General features: G+C 39.0%; 1 protein-coding gene across 1 annotated transcript in view; it reads left to right on the top strand.

Moving 5' to 3' along the window:
- The window catches only part of PDGFRL (platelet derived growth factor receptor like), a 38,992-nt gene that overhangs the window by 11,720 nt on the left and 9,387 nt on the right, over positions 1-17,885 (top strand). The window contains exon 2 of the mRNA XM_023533680.1: positions 16,803-16,954. Coding sequence (XP_023389448.1) covers positions 16,803-16,954 — 152 coding nt within the window. The remainder of the gene's footprint in view (positions 1-16,802; positions 16,955-17,885) is intronic.

The following is a 17,885-nucleotide window of genomic DNA, read 5'->3' as shown; positions in this document are numbered from 1 at the left end:
GCACAGGGACATGGGAAGGTGCGAAGGCAGCCGTCAGCATAGGCTAGAGAGGCACATTGATTCACTGAGTGATTGATTACCTAATTGCAGGAGATTGGGCCTTAAAGATAAGATGGAGAAATGTGGAAAAAAGAGCCAAGGAGAAGAACACAAAACCTCCCCAGGGATTTCCAGGTGTAGTCAGCTTGGGGATCTACTGATCTAACTTGGACCCTACATTTTACAAATGATTAGGTTTGACCCACAGAGGCTAAGTGGCTTTCCTCAAGTGTGCACAGCTTTTAGTAAAAGTCACCTAGACTTGAACCTAATTCCCAGCACTACCCTAGTCTCAAGAAAGCAGTCTTTTTTTAGGTTTCTGATATTCGTCCAGAAGATTTACCATCTAAGTAACATCAGTATGAGTGAGCAACTGAAGAATGTTGGCAAGATGGGAGATTTGGGGATCTCTCTCTACTGTGAATTCATTGTACCAGGTGCAAATTGGGTCCAGACCATGGCCTCCGCATTCACTATTATAACTTGGCCATAATATACTCACTGGCTATGTGCCAGCCAATTAGTAACCCACAGCTTGTTTCTCTAACAAGGGTGGTGGCAGCTTGCTCCATTGTCTTCTGTCACTCCTCTTCCGAGGACCTATTCTTCTCCAGTGTGGCCATGAGCATCCTGCTAAGCAAAGCTGGGAGTTCTTATTTCTTGTGACCCACAGAGAAACACGGATGGGCTTACTCTACATAGTAAGATTTGAATTGCCAGAGATGTAATAATGTGAATTGTTAAATAACCCCTATACATCAGAATCATGTGTTTGCCAAGTTTGAAAGATGACCTTGTAAAAATAATGGGATGACAATGATTTACTTGTTATCCGTGTGAATTTCTTTATATGGTGAGTGCACATCCACTTAATTGTATCTTGCCATCACCCATAACTGGCTATGTGACCTTGAATGAGTCACTTGATATTTCTCTGTAAAATGAGAGATCCAACCAGATGATCTCTAAGTTCCCTTCTGGTTTTAAAATGACTCTTGGCACTTGTGCTTAATTCATGTTAGATGACATAGGTGTCACGGAGTAAGAGCCTTTGGACAAGTTATCCAACTCAATTTCACACTTCGAATTCTGTTCTCACAGTAACCTATAACTGCTGTCTATGTAACATTATGCCATGCAGAAGGCAAGGGCTGATACAGGAAAGCATAAGACATGGTTCCTGCCTGGGAGAGGACCATTTCACTATAGAAATATAGTAGGAAGTTGAAAAGGTCACATACCAACAAAGCAACATGGGTGTGTGTGTGTATTTCTCTTTCAGATTCTACTATAGAAATATAGAAATATTCACTATAGAAATAAAGTAGGGAGTTGAAAAGGTCACATACCACAAAGCAACATGGGTGTGTGTGTGTGTATTTCTCATATTTATGATAAAGGCATTAAGTTCAAGGTGTGAGAAGCTTAGATCCATGTGTATAGGGACAACCCCAATAGCACCTAACATTTGTGAGCACTTATTCTGTGCCAGAATCCTTCTAAGATTTTGTACATTTATTAACTAATTCTCATTACAACCCTAGAGGGTAGGGGCTATTATCCTCTCCATGACTCAGATGAGGAAACTGAGCACAATAAGATTAAGTAGCTTGTCCATGGTCATAGAGCCTGCAAGTGGTGGAGGCAGGATCTGAACTAAGGAAATCTGACTTCTGAGTGCATGCTCCTAACCACTAGTTTTACACCACCGAATGTAAAAGGTCTCCCTAAGGATAGAACTCTAAATAATAACCAGATAGAAAAAGAAGAGAACCTTTTGGAGGGAAAAAGATGACCAGAGGACTGGAGTGGAAATGAGCCTATGTGTCTGGGATCAGTGAGGACTTTGGATGGAGAGGAGGGTCCCTATGCAGGTTTTGAGAGACACAAGAATCTTGAATTCCAGGCAAAGATGGCCACATTCAATTCTGTGCACGCTGGGAGCGGCTCATATTGTAAAGATAGAGGTAATAATAAAATGGTTTTTAGAAAAGTATATCTGACAGTTTTGTAGAGCTTTGAAGGGAAGAGAGGAAACATTTTCTAGAAAGATTGATTTGTTGCCTGATAGAATGTAAGAAATTGAACAGAGATGGATGGTCAAAGAGTCAGCCTGGGTGACAGGTAGAGCTATGGCTTCATTAAAACAAAACAAAACAAAAAAACAAAACAAAAAAAGAAAAACGGAATCAAGAATGGGACCCAGGTGAGAGGATCTGGAGGCTGAATGAAATCGGGAGCCTGAGAGGCCAGGGTTAAGCCCCAGGAAGCTGGCACAGCCTGGGCAGGCCACATGCACAAGGGGAACAGAGCAGGGTGTAAGAATGGTCACATTGGACTCTTGATTAATTTTTACATTCTAACTTGCTATATTTTTATTAATCAGAGTAAAATAATATACTGGTTTTTTTTTTAGGTCTCCAAAGGAATTCCTCCTGATTCTGCTTTTGGAAGTCCCTATTCTAAAAAAGTGACATGATATAAAACTCACCTCCAGAATTTTAAAGCCCAAATGAGCCATCCTTAAGTGCATATTTACAGAGCATCTGTTCTGTAGTTTTGTAGATAGTTTAACTTGTTTTGCTTTTATTACAGCTTCTATTTTCTTATTACAAAATAACGCTCACTTAATTTAGAAAGTTAGAAACCATAGATAAGTAAAAATAAAGAAGTAACTGAATATCCCAAGATACAGTGTAGAGTCTTCCAGTTTTATTTTTATATATAAAAAATTGTACAAAATATACAAACTCTTCTATTATTACTTTTCCCTAATGTACCATATTTTCGATGTTATAACTGTAATACCATAGTATGTTTAACTAAATTTCTATTGTTGCAATCTTAGATCATTCCCCTCCCCCGCTTTTTTTGCTACGGTCATTGCTACAGTAAACATCTAGGTAGCAATGATTTATTCCTACAAGTGGAATTGTTGGGCCACAGACACGTACATCTTACAGCTGTTATTCTAGGAAGCCTTTACTGTTTGTTTAACCTCTGGTTTATGAGGCTTGTTTTGGCTTGTGGTATCAAAGGGATACCCACATCTCAATGTCTTAGAACCTAGAAAATCTCTGAAGCAGTAAGAGTCACTTTTCCTTTGTAAAGAAGCCAGATGGGTTGGCAAGGGAGGCAACAAGAAGGAATGACGTTAACAGGCTGGGAGATGTGGAACGAGAAGAGACGGGGATCATTCCAGTACAGTGGTCAGAGTCTGTGGTCAGTGTTTAAGAAAGACCTGGAAAAATGAGGGAGATACTGGCAGAGCTGGAGGGACATCGCATACGTGAAAACATTGCAATGCCTATTACAACTTCTTTTTAAATAAGAAGAAGAATCCGATATAAGTCACTGTAGTAGAAAAGACCTGAGTCATATTTCACATACATTAACATAAACTATTGTTGAAATAGAAATACATTGTAAGGGTTTTGAGTAGGTCGTTGGATAGTCCTCAAAAGCGGAGAGAGGGAAAGGGGGAGGGACGAGGAGAGAGAGAGTTCAGCTTAATTCCTGATATTAATTCTATATTCACTTAGAAGTTTCTCAGTTTGTATATTTGTTTCTTTACTAGTTTCTCATATTTCTTTTCATCTTTTTTGAAATTATAAATGGTGGAGCTTTGATATGTTTTACAGAGCTGTCTGTTTCTCACGACCTGTAATCTGTTGATATGGCTCTATTCCCAGCATGTCATGGAGCAATTATTTTCAAAAACATTTTTAAAAGGAGGCTTAGTGTAAACATAGACCTGTACAAATCCTTGAAACATGGACAAGAAAATGCATGAATCTTTATCTCCCTTGATGCTTGGCACAGTTCCTTGCATGTGGTAGAAGCTAAATAATTTATTAATGTAAAATAAATATTGAATAAGGATATTTGATTGCATCTTTTTACCTTACTCCTTACATTTCTGTTTTTTTTGCAGCCAGAGGCATCACAGAGTCCCCAAGGCAGGATATCTGGAATGATATATAGTTTAACGACCCTCGGAATTTACTTAAACTGACCTTCAACTTCTGTGGCTCCAACACTTTCTTGCGAAAGTTACCTAACCTCAGTTTACTCACCTGTAACATGAGAATAAGAATAGTACCCACCTCACAGGGCTGTTATGAGGATGAAATCGGTCAAAATATGTAACGGGCTTAAAACAGTGCTTACTTAACACATATTAAGCAGTACTTAAGTTTTGGTTATTATTACTAGTTTTACCATCACAATCTCATGGGTACTTTCAGTTAAACAGTGCTTAATAACTGGTTGTTTTCTTGCCTTGTTTCCTTCAATTACTTACTGAGTGGTTTATTGTCCCATTTAAATAAAAAATGGGGTACCATCAATAATATTGAGCTAATATAATTAGATCTTCCATGTTATTTGTGTGGAGGGGGGGGAGGCTGACTACATTTAACAGGATTTGCAAGCTAGCTAGAGGCACCAGCTCTCAGTCCAAATTCCTTCAGTTCATTTCATTTTGATAGGAAGGAAATCCACACCCTTTTTATTTACATTCATAACCTGAGTCTATGTGACACTAGATTAGAAGCTCTACCACTTATAGTTGGGAGACCGAGTCACAGTGTCCTCAGTGGTAAAAGGCAGAAAAAGTACCTCTACCCCAATGTTTTGAGAATAAAAGAAGACCATCATCAGAACAATCTAAAATATATCAAGCACTTTCTCTGTGTCAGGCACAGTTCTAAGCCATGAACTTATTTGAAGAGTTTAGTGCAATGCCCAGCACTCTGTGTTAGCTGTTACTGCTATTGTTAACTACAAGTCGAAGAGGGAGGTGTAGCCAGACAGCGGAAGCCGTGAGCCCTACTTAAGGATTCTGACGGTCATGGCGGAGCTGGGATTTGGACTCCGTCAATGTGACTCCAAAGTCCAAGATCTTATGCCTCATTTGACTACTGCCTTTCACCACAGTCCTTTGCCCAACTGAGTTCCAAACTCTGTTATGCACAAAACCGGTCTTTTGTCTCCTTTCAAGTGATCTTCCCTTGGAATGCATGCCCCTATTTTGTGCATGTTGAAATCGTTCCTTTCTTCTAAGACTGTCTCGGTCTGGAAGCTTTTCCTGATTACCCTCCTCAGAATTCCCATGGCACTATGTTTAAGGGAACTTGAGAGGAGGGAACACTTGACCTCTTTAGACAGTGCATCCCTCCTTCTCTGTTCTAGAACCTCCCACTTAATTTGCACTTACTCAGTATTAATGGAATTAATGACTATCTTCTAACCCAGGGCTCACCTCCTGCCCTTGGCTTGTGGAGTCTGAGAGAAGAACAGGAGCATGGACCCCACTGTCATTACCTAGTCATTGCCCCAGGTAAAATACACAGTGGTCCCTAACTTTGGGAACTATCAGCCCCCTCCTTTATGCCATCCCATGAGATAGGCCCCCTTCAAAAAGGAGTATGCTGGGCAACATGCAGGAAGCTTTGGGCCTCTGCAGATGGGAGTGGAATGGACTCTGTGTTTGTCAAGGCCGTGAGAGTTCATTGGAAGAGATACACATGCACACACAAACACACAGTCCTAAATGTTGAACAAATGCTATTTGAAACCTGGGCTTGTCTATCACTGAGCTTACTGTGGATCAGGTGTGAAAGTGCTAGTTCAGAAGAAAAAGGTCTTAGGTGAGCTGATGTACTGAGATGTTCAGAGCTACTTCCAACTAATGCAAACTCTGCTTATCTTAATTATATTTTTGGGAGAGCATTTTATTGCAGCATCACCTTTTGCTCCACCAGACTTCACATCCCCTACTTCTTTCAGCCCCGGAGACTTGTTAAGGGGTTCTAAGAGAAGGTGTAGGTCTTTGGATGAAGCATCTCTGTACAGCACTCTGCAGAGTTCAGTGAATTCTTGTCTTCATTTCATGGTGCAGACTCTTCCCTCAGAGGCCTTAGGTCATAGTCTAGCTCCTTGGGTAGCCTCCCGGACTGTGTGAGACCATTAGTAGAAAAGGACAGTTAAATCCAAGCATTTAAACTGTAATCCTGCTAAATAATTTGTTTCCTGTTTTATATTGTTTGCATATGAGAGGGGGTGGAAAAGTCCAGAAATGTTTTCCAGTGCATTTCCTTCCTTCCGCCCCCAATCCTGCTAAAGATACAGCATGCAGATTTCATGGTGGTGGTAAGGTTATTCCCAAGTGCTAAATTTTTATGTGTCCAATTCCTTTCCTGGTAGAAATGGCATCTTCTACTTTCTATTATTACAGTACTAGCAAAAACTGGGCCCAGAGAAAGTGCTCAATAACTTCATTGGTTACCTGCTGATTTTGTACCCCAGTTTTGAGCTCTGCCCGGAATGTGGCCAAGACACATGGTTCAACTGGGCAGAGAACTTCACTTCCATTTTCTCTCTACCTTTCCGTTTTTTATCTGCTAAAATCCAGCTCCGTCTTCACAACTGAAATTGCTGTTTTGGTGGTTGCCAAACACTTTCATTCTACCAAATGGAGAGAGAGAGAAAAGGAGGGACAGAGGGACGGAAGGACGGAAGAAGAGAAGGAGAGAGAGAGAGAGAGAGAGGTCACGAATCCCTCTTAGAGTCATCAGATGGTTTCGAGCATCAATTTCTTGAATCGCCTTGATGATTCCCTTTCCTGATTCTTCCTCTCTCTTCTATTTACCTCTTATTTTCCTTCTGGCCCCCTAGTTTGGCTCTAGATTTTGTTCTCAATCTTCTCTTCTCCATTGCTTTTTCTTGACTCCATTCATACATTTAGCTTCCACTATGTAAATGACTCCTGAAATACAAATCTACTGGTTTATCTCCTCTGTGCCAGGCCTCTATTTCCAACTGCCCATAGGACATCCACACTTAAATGATCCACATTTGGTCACAAATTTAAAATCTCCAATAGTGAACCTATTCTTTTGCCTACTTCAATCTCCTTTCTCTTCTCCACAATTTCATTTTAGTCAGTTAAAACATCATTCTTTTCTACAGAAATATAAACTGAATGGTCTCTCTTTCTTCTACCTCTTATACCCAGTCTGTCATAAATTTTCCCCAAGACAACACGCCTTGAATTTGCCTGCATTCTGTGCCAGCACCCAGCCCGGCCCCAGCACTTGCTGTGCATCGTAGTAACAGCCTCTCAGCCCCTCCCACTTCCTCCCGTCTCCCTACTCCTGTTCTCGGCACTCTTGCCCTGGCTAAGGTGGGCCTGTGACTTCCCACCTCCTAAACTGAGGGTGGTCCCTGCTGCCTGGTGAGTGGACCATATACCCCTCTTACTGTTCTCAAGCACCTGTCCCATGACTCCCAGCTCCCTCTGTCTCCTTCTGTAATTAATGGATTAAATCCCCGAATCATTACTGAGTGAGTGCCTTTTACTCACCATGCACTGGGGCCACAGCAGTGAACAGAGCAGACCAGGCCCCTCCCAGCACTCGGGGGGATGGAGCTTCCTGCATAGGGGAGCCCACTGTCTCTCAGCCCCTTTGCTGTCTGCCCCCATCCACGACCACTGTTGAAGTCCAGCTTGTCTCACCACCTCCTCCTCAAAGCTCAATCTCTTTAACCCACAGCGATGGATCCGTTTTCATAATTCCTATTGGTCTTATTATGGGCACTCCTTTCGTTATTCTGATTTTTTTTCATGTATATTAGTTTTAATTGCTAACTGAATTGTAATATATCATTGAGGTCCAGAGATTTTTATTTGTGGTGCTAACTATTCCCAAAATTGGGTGTGTATTATTTGTCATTGTTGTAGTAATACTCATAATAACTTCTAATCTGCAGTTATATATAATTAAGATATAATTAGGATAATGCAATGAACCAAGCATGGCATGAAGTGCTTTATATTTTCTTATCTAATGAGCGAGTATTCAGTACAATCTTAACTGACTTAAGTAATTGACTCAGTGTTCACCAGCTGTGGGTCTCAGAGAAGTAACTTCTGCCGAGACTCAGTTTCTCACCAGTAATACTGGGAGCTGGATTTCTGCTTTTCAAGGTTATTTCCAGTTCCGACCCTTGATTCAATTCAATTTTTTGTCCACTTGTTTCTAGGGACTTTTTACTGTGTACTCTGCACTGATTTATTGCTTAGGGAATATATAAAAAAAAAATATGGCACAGTCTCTGTCCTCAAAGTTTTTACCATCCATTGTAATAACAGGAAGCCAAGGGTGCCCGAGAGGTAGACAACAAGGGAGGCAACCACGTCACCAGGAGAAGGCAGGGAGATTCCTGAGAGCTGATTCTAATTAGAAGCTTCCCGAAGGAGGAGAGATTTCCGTTCAGCTGAAAGAAGGCAGTTGACCGAGTGGGAGTAAAGAGGCAGCTCTTTGCGGAGCCGGTGGGCAAAGCAGCTATTCAGCAGTGAACCAGAACAGGCTGTGTTTAAAATCAACCAACCAGACATTTTGCTGCGTGCTAAATTTAAAGTGGTGACCATATTGATGTTGCTGCAACACACAACTGGAGACATTCCACTATATCTGGAAAGTGTGTGGATTTCTGAGGGGTCATGTTTATGGATATTTGAGATGCATCCTCAGATTAAAACTCTTTATTTTGGCATTGCGCATGTTGAGCCACGGGAGAGCATCTGTCCCAGAAATGATACATCTGGATTCCTGGCACAATGTAATACAATTAATTACAATGACAGTTGGCTAATATTAGTGTTTACTAATAATAAATATGACTCTCCTCATTTCAAAATGGAAAAACGAGAAAAGTAGAAATAATAGGATGAAGCAGAGGAGAGATGCGAAGGCCCAAAGGCTCAAAATACTTTACCAGAGATGGGCCGCAAAATTGGGGCTCAGCATCTTACTAACCAATGCATTTTTCCCTGAAAGAGAAGTCGATTTTTTTTCTCATTTTTTATAAGCTTTTAATTTTAGAAAAAATTCTGATTTACAGAATTATTGCACAGATATAGTACAGAGAATTCCTGATACCATATGCCCAGTTCCCTTATTATTCACATCTTACATTAGTATAGTACATACGACACAGTTAGTAAACCGATATTGATATCTTAAATCAAATTCATAATTTATTTACATTTTTTACCTAAGTTTTCTTTAAAAAATTTAAAAAATTAGTTGACATATTAGTTTCAGGTGTACAAAATAGTGATTAGACATTTATATAACTTATGAAGCAATCACTCCCAAAAAGTCTAGTACCCACTTGACACCATACGTATTTATTAGGATATTATTTACTATATTTCCTATGCTGTACTTTATACCTCTGTGACTGTTTTTATAACTGGCAATTTCTACATGTTAATTTTGTCCCCTTTTTCATCCACCCTCCGAACACCCCTCTCATCTGGCAACCATCAAAATGTTCTCTATACCTATGAGTTCTGTTTTTTTTATTCATTTATTTCATTTTATAGATTCCACATATAAGTGAAATCATGATATTTGTCTTTCTCTGTTTGACTTATTTCATTTAGCGTAATACCATTTAGGTCAATCCATATTGTCACAGTGGCAGAATTTCATTCTTCTTTACAGCTGAGTAATATTCCATTTTGTATATGCATCACCTCTTCTTTATCCATTCATTTATTGATGGACACTTAGGTTGCTTCCATATGTTGGCTATTGTAAATAATGCGGCAACAAACATAGAGGTGCATATATATATTTGAATTAGTGTTTTAGATTTCTTTGGATAAGTACCCAGAACTGGGATTCTTGGGTCACAGGGTAATTCTATTTTTAATTTTTTGAGGAACCTCCATATTTTTTTCTATAGTGGCTACACCAACTTGTAATCCCACCAACAGTGCACAATATTCCTTTTTTCCACATCCTCACTAACACTTGTTTATTGATTTATTGGTGATAGCCATTCTGACAGGTGTGAGGTGATATTTCATTGTGGTTTTAATTTGCATTTCCCTGATGATTTTTGATGTTGAGCATCTTTTCATGTGTCTACTGGCCATCTGTATGTCCTCTTTGGAGAAAAGTCTTTTCAGGACCTCTGCCCATTTTTAAATCAGATTGTTTGTTTCTTTGGTGTTTAAGTTCCTTATATATTTTGGATATTAACCCTTTAGTGGATGTGTCATTGGCAAATATCTTCTCCCATTCAGTACATTGTCTTTTTGTTTTGTTGATGGTTTCCTTTGCTCTGCAAAATCTTTTTAGTTTGATGTAGTTCTATTTGTTTGTTTTCTCTTTTGTTTCCCAAGGATACGTATCCAAAAAAATACTACAAAGAGCGACATCAAAGAGTTTACTGTTTATATTTTCTTCTAAGAGTTTTATGGTTTAGGGTTTTAATACCCTAAATGTATTAAGTCTTTAATACATTTTGAGTTTATTTGTATATATAGTGTAAGAAAGGGATCCAGTTTCCTTTTTTTTTTTTTTTGCACATATCTGTCCAGTTTTCCCAACACCACTTATTAAAGAGACTGTCTTTACTCCATTGTATATTCTTGCTTTCTTTGTCATAGATTAATTGACCACACAGCCGTGGGTTTATTTTGGGGCTCTCTATTCTGTTCCATTGATCTGTGTCTTTTTATGCCAATACTATGATGTTTTGAATACTATCACTATGTAGTATAGTTTGATATCAGGTAGTGGGATGCCTCCAACTTTGTTCTTTCTCAAAATTGCTTTGGATACTTGTGGTTTTTTGTGGTTCCATATAAATTTTAGGCTGATTTTTTCTAGTTCTGTGAAAAATACTATTGGTATTTTGATAGGGATTGCATTGAATCTGTAGATGGCATGGGTGGTATAAACATTTCAATGATGTTAATTCTTGCTATCTAAGAGCATAGTATTGCTTTTCATTATTTATATCTTCCTCGGTTTCTTTTTTCAATGTCTTATAGTTTTCTGAGTACAGGTCTTTTATCTCCTTGATTATATTTATTCATAAGTATTTTATTCTTTTTGATGCAATTGAAAATTAGATTGTTTTAATTTCTCTTTCTGATGTTCATTATCCATGAATAAAAATGCAATGAATTTCTAAATATTGATTTTGTATCCTGCTGCTTTACTGAATTCATTTATTCTAATAACTTTTTTGGTTTAATATGTAGGGTTCTCTGTGTAGTATCATGTCATCTGCAAATAATGGTAGTTTTACTTCTTCCTTTCCAATTTAGATTTTTTTTTAAATTTCTTTGTCTTGTCTGATTTTTGTGGCTAGGACTTCTAATACTATGCTAAATAAAAGTGATGTCTTGTTGATAATCTTAAAGAAAAAGTTTTTAGCTTTTCACCATTGAGTAGGATGTTAGCTGTGGGTTTATCATGTATGGCATTTATTATGTTGAGGTATTTTCCCTATATCTCCACTATGCTGAGAGTTTTTATCATAAATATTGAATTTTGTCAAGTGCTTTTTCTACATCTATTGATATGACCATATGATTTTTATCCTTCATTTTGTTTATGTTGTGCACCATGTTAATTGATTTGTGGCTATTGAACCGGCCTTGCATCCTGGGAATAAATCCCACCTGATCATGATATATAATCTTTTTAATGTATTGCTGAATTTAGTTTGCTAATATTTCATTGATGATTTTTGCATCTATGTTCATCAGGCAAATTGGCCTATAATTTTCTTTTTTATATTGTCTTTGTCTGGTTTTGGTATCAGGGTAATGTTGGCCTCATAATAGTATGAGAAGGGTAGGTATTAATTCTTTGAATGTTTAGTAAAATTCACCTGTGAAGACATCTGGTCCAGGACTTTAGTTTGTTGGGAGTTTTTTTATTACCAATTCAATTTCATTAGTAGTTATTAGTCTGTTCAAATTTTTCTATTTCTTCCTGATTCAGCCTTGGAAGATTATATGTTTTTAGGAATTTATTCATTTCTTCCAGGTTGCCCAATTTGTTGGCATATACATGTTCATAGTATGTCTTTACGATTCGTTGTATTTCTATGATGTCAGTTGTCATGTCTCCTCTTTCACTTCTAATTTTATTTGGGCCCTCTTTTTTTTTCATGATGAGTCTGGCTAAAGTTTTATCAGTTGTATCTTTTCATAGAAACTGCTCTTGGTTTCATCGATCTTTTCTATTTTTTTTTTAGACTGTTTTTGTTAATTTCCACTCTGATCTTTATTATTATCTTCTCAATTTGGGCTTCGTTTTCTTCTTTTTCTGGTTCCTTTAGGTATAAGATTAAATTGTTTGAGAATTTTCTTGTTTCTTGAAGTAGGCCTGTATTGGTATAAATATCCCTCTTAGAACTGCTTTGTCTGTGTCTTATACATTTAGGGTTGTTCTGTTTTCATTTTCATTTGTCTCAAGGTATCTTTTGATTTCTCTCTGATCTCATTGTTAACCCATTCATTTTAGTAGCTTGCTATTTAGTTTCCATGTGTTTGTGTTTCTCAGTTTTCTTGTAATTGATTTCTAGTTTTGCACTTTTGTGATAGAAGAAGACGCTTGATATAACTTCAGTCTTCTTAAATTTATTGAGACTTATTTTGTGGCCTAACATATATATGGTCTGTAATGGAAATATTCCATATGCACTTGAAAAGAATGTATATTCTCCTGCTTTTGGGTAAAATGTCCTAAAAATATCAGTTATGTCCATCTGGTCTAATGTGTCCCTTAAGGCCACTGTTTTTCTTTTTGATTTTCTGTCTGGCTGATCTAACCATTGAAGTCAATGGGGTTTAAAGTCCCCTGCTAATACTGTATTACTATTGATCTCTCCCTTATGTCTGTGAATACTTGATGTATGTATTTAGGTGTTCCTACATAGATGTTTATAAAAGTTATATCCTCTTGTTAAGTTGAATCTTTTATCATTACGAAATGCCCTTTTTTGTTTCTTGTTACAGCTCTTGTTTTAAAGTTATTTTGTTTGATATAAGTATTGCTGCCTCAGCTTTTTTGTTTCTATTTGCATAAAATGTCTTTTTCATCCCATTACTGAAAGTTTGTGTCTTTTGACCTAAAGTGGGTTTCTTGTAGGCAGCATGTGTACAGGTCTTGTTTTTTGTTTTTTTTTTTAAATCCATTTAGACTTTCTATCAGAACATTTAGTCCATTTACATTTAAAATAATTTTTGATGGATATGCAGTTATTGACATTTTATTGTGTTCTGATTGTTTTGAGTTCTTCATTCCTTTCTTATTCTCTTGTTCTCTTGTTTGTTGATGACTTTCTATAATGTTGTGTTTTTATTTTGTTCTTCTTGTTTCTTGTATATTTCTTATAGATTTTCAATTTGTGGTTACCAAGTGTTTAACATCTTTACCAAGCTATGTTTATAGCAGTCTATAAGCTGATGGTCACTTAAGTTTAAACACATTCTAAAATCACTACAGTTTATACTCACTCCATTCCAAGTTTATGTTTTTATCATTATTTTTTACTTCTTTTGCATGTGTGTGTTTGTACCCCTTAATTGTTGTTGTAATTATTCCTACTTTTGCCTTTTAACCTTTGTCCTACCTTTAGTTGATCCATTGCTTTTACTAAGTGTTTGTCTTTGTCAGTGAGATTTTTTTCTTTCCCATATTTTCTTATTCATATTTTTTATCTTTTCTACTTAAAGAACCCCCTTTAATAGTTCTTGTAGTACTAGTTCAGTGATGATGTATTCCTTTAACTTTTTCATGTCTGGGAAGCTCTTTATTGCTCCTTCAATTCTAAATGATAGCCTTGTTGGGTAGAGCAATCTTGGTTGTAGGTCTTTGCTTTTTATCATTTTGAATATTTTGTGCCGCTCTCTTCTGGCCTGCAGAATTTCTGTTAAAAAATCAGCTGATAAAAGAAAAAAAAAATTAGCTGATAACCTTATGAAAACTCCCTTGTAGGTAACTAATTGCTTTCTCTTGCTACTTTTAAGATTCTCTCTTTGTCTTTAACCTTTATCATTTTTATTATGTTGTGTCTTGGTTTGAGCCTCTTTAGATTCATCTTGCTTGGGACTCTCTGTGCTTTCTGGACTTATATGCCTATTGCCCTTGCCAGGTTAGGAAAGTTTTTAGTCATTACATTTTTTTAGATTCCTTTTTCTTTTTGTTCTTATGATTGGGTGTTTTCTGCTGCCTTGTCTTCCAGACCACTGATCCAATCTTCTGCTTCTAACTGCTATTGATTCTCTCTAATGTATTCCTCATTGCAGTTATTGTATTGTTCATTTCTGATTGGCTCTCTTTTGTGGTGCTATCTGCGTTGAATTTCTCACAAAGTCTTAAGTTTATTGAGCTTTCTTATAACCAGTGTTTTGAACTCTGTACTGATAGATTGCTTATCTCCATTTAATTTAGTTCTTTCTCTGGAATTTTGTCCTGTTCTTTCATTTAGGTCGTTTCTTTGCCTCTTCATTTGGCTGCCTCCGTGTGTTTGTTACTATGTATTAGGTAGATCTTCTAGATCCCAGTCTCGACAGAGTGGCCTTATGTAGTAGGTGTCCTGTGGAGCCCAGTAGCACAGTCTCCCTGTTCACCTGAGCTGGGTGCTCCACGGGTGTCCCTTGTGTGGGTTATGAGTGCTCTCCTGTTGTAGTTGAACCTTGATTGCTGTTGAAACATCAGTAGGTTGGAGTGACCCTCAGGCTGACTGACTGCAAAGGCAGGCCATGGCTACAGTAAAGAAACTGTCTTGTGGGGGATGGACCCCATAGAGTGGGAGTCACTTTAGCAAGGCTCCGGTGTCAGCCAAATCCACTCTCTGCCATTTCTGGAAGTGGTTGAGTAGTGCTTTGGTGGGGTCTGATGCTGGCCACTTGGGAGGGGCTTCAGTGCAGGCCAAGGTCATCTGCCATTAGTGATCTACAGTTGTTTGCCACTTATGTTGGGCTCGGAGGTGCTTGGGAGAGGCTAGGCTGAGGTGAACTGAGGCTGGCTGCCACTAGTGCAGGCTTGGAACCCTTTGGTAGGCACCACTGTGTGAGCTGAGGCCAGCTGCCATTTGTGTTGGGCTTGTGGCCACTTAGCTGTAGTTACATTCCAAGACAACCCTGATTGCAGCTTATGACAAGCTTTGGACCACCCAATGGGATTTGCAAAGCAAGTTGAAACCAGTTGCCACTTGTGGCAGGTTTGGGGCTGCTTGGCAAGAGTATAGGGCACGCTGAGGCCAGCTGCTGCTTGTTTGGGGATTGTGGAAGTTTGATAATTTTAGGAAAATCTGCAGCATGAGCCAAGGAAGGCCACTTGTGTGGAAAGGCACTGGAAGCAACTAGTTGGGTGGGGGATCAGGGAATCTCTAGGGCAGAACTAATGGTGTTAGCCAGGTTGATGGAGAACTCAAATTTGGTGTCTACCTGCTGGCTGGGTCAAGGAAAGGCTTAACAAGGGAGCAATGGTGCCTTCCAGAACTTCCATCCCCGGAAAGAACTGCCCTGCCCCCTGCTCCTGCAGCCCTCGCTCTGAAGTTAGTCATTTCAGCTCCTCCCCATATGTCCCTGGTGGTTTTCGAGCTGCTGCCCCTGCACTGGAGCCCAGAGCAAGTGAGTCTTGGAGTGAATGAGTCTGACTCTGCCCCTGCAGAGGACTGCCTGGGACTTCAGTAGCCATCTATCTCACTCAAATGTAATCCCTACTGTTTTTCACAGCCAAATGCTATGGAGATGACTCTTCTTGGCACTGGTGCCTGGGCTGGGGAGCCCAGTGTGGGATTGGGACTCCTCACTCATCAGAGGGGCCCTCCACAGCCAAGATATCCCTCCTGATTCTTAATCACCAAACTGTGGGTATGAGACCTCCCTTTTCCATGTCTCCACCCCTCCTATCAGTCTCATCCTGGCTGCTGCTTATAGTCTTACTTATAGGACTTCTGTTCAGCTAGACTGCTGGTGGTTCTCAATGATTGTTGTTTTATAATTTAGTTGTAATTTTGATGTGGTTGTGGGAAGGGGAGAGCATAGCATTTATCTATTCCACCATCTTGATTGGAGGTCTAAAGAGAAGTTTTTATTTGTGTGTGTGTGTGTGTGTTACTTATATATTTAGTTTTTTAATTAATTTCTTGGAGTGGCATTGGTTATTAACATTATATAATTTTGAGATGTATAAATTAGATGCTCACCACCTAATTTCTTCAGTTACCACATATTTGACCCCCTTTACTAACTTTGCCCTCTCCCCACCCACCTCTTCCCTCTGATAACCACCATTTTGTTGTCTGTCTCTGAGTTTATTTTCATTTGTTTTGTTAGTTCGTTACTTTTTGTTTTATATTCCACATATGAGTGACATCATGGGTTTTTGACCTTTTCCATTTGACTGACTTTACTTATAATCTTGAGAGCATTATGCTAAGATTTTATTTTTAATAATGTATGTTATTCTAAGCTTATATTTGGAGATTTATCTTTATTAATGAAAGATTTTTGTACACTGGATAACGCTGGGTTATTTCATTCATATTAAGTGTTGTTTCAGTGAACTCATTAGAAACAACAGCTGAAAGCAAAACACCTGCTCGAGGCTTTTTAGCTGAGTTTCTGTGGCTGCATTGCAATGTACCAGTGATTTTACTTAAGGAAACCCCAGTTCCAAGGTTGAAGAGCATTTCCTCTATTCAGAAAATGTAATTGTCATTTTTAAATTTTCTTTTAGGAAAGGCTTCTTCTCTCTGCTTTCCCCATCCCCCACTTTTTTTCCAAATACACACTTTTATTAGTTTATGCCATCTGAGAGAGGGCACTCTGCCTCAACCCACTGGGGCATTTATCTCTGAAAACAATGGGGCAGAAAGTGATGGCAGCAAGGCCCCGGCCCAGGAGTGTGACGTGGCTTTGCTTCTGTTGACAGTGTGAGGCAGAATGAGCGCTACGGCCAACTGACCCTGGTCAACTCCACTGCGGCTGACACTGGAGAGTTCAGCTGCTGGGGGCAGCTCTGCAATGGCTACATCTGCAGGAAGGACGAGGCCAAAATGGGCTCCACCTACATCTTTTTTACAGGTAAAATGTTTGCTGCATTAGTGGAACTCTTCGACCTTCTGGACTTGGCCCATATTAAAAGTTCCCCCTGGGTGCTGAAATCAAATAAGGACAATCAGAGCACCCACTCAGTGCCAGGCTCTGGGCTCAATGCTTTACATCAATTATTTTATATAAGTCTCACAGCAACCCTTCAGAGTAAGTACTAATATTGGTTCCATTTTTTTTTTCCAATGGGAAAATTGAGGTTTAGAGAGATTAAATAAGTCCTTAAGATCATCCCGCAAGTAAGTGGCTATATCAAGATTTGAACACAGAACTGCCTGATTCCAGAGTTTGTACCTACATTGTTCAATATGGTAGCCACTAGACTCATTTGACTATTTAAAATTTGAATGGGAATTAATTAAAATTAAAAACTCAGCTTCTCAGTGACACTTGTCATGTTTCAAGTGCTCCAGTGCCAAGTACAGCTAAGTGGCTATCCTATTGGACACTGCTGACAGAAGATCATCATTGCAGAAAGCTCTCTTAGACAGCATTGTCATAGACATTTAGTCATATGTTCTCAGAACTTGTAATGACCTCCTCTGGGACCTCTGTAGTCATAGGATGCCTGGCTGAAGACCTCCTTATATTTGTTCTTACGACTACTGTAAGCTGGAGTGTTGGTGGCAGAATTCCTTACGATCTTGGCCTTTGTGGCTCTAGTCCCAATCTCTGAGCCTAAGTGAGGTGCCTGAAAAGGTGCAGGGCAGAGTGAACTCTTCTCGTCCCCTTCAGCGGTAGGTAAGTTTTTGCCAGGTGGAATTGCACCTGGAGAAATAGACATTGCAGAGTAGCTTGCCAGCCTCCTTCCTCTGCAGAACTTTCCAAACTGAAGTTTGGGGGATGACATTCTCCAACAAGGCTCGGAGGTCAGGAACAGCTTTCAGGAATCTTACAAATGTCA

This window comes from Pteropus vampyrus, unplaced genomic scaffold (assembly GCF_000151845.1).
Source record: "Pteropus vampyrus isolate Shadow unplaced genomic scaffold, Pvam_2.0 Scaffold108, whole genome shotgun sequence".
Taxonomy (NCBI): Eukaryota; Metazoa; Chordata; class Mammalia; order Chiroptera; family Pteropodidae; genus Pteropus; species Pteropus vampyrus.
This window is presented reverse-complemented; position numbering and strand designations above follow the sequence as displayed.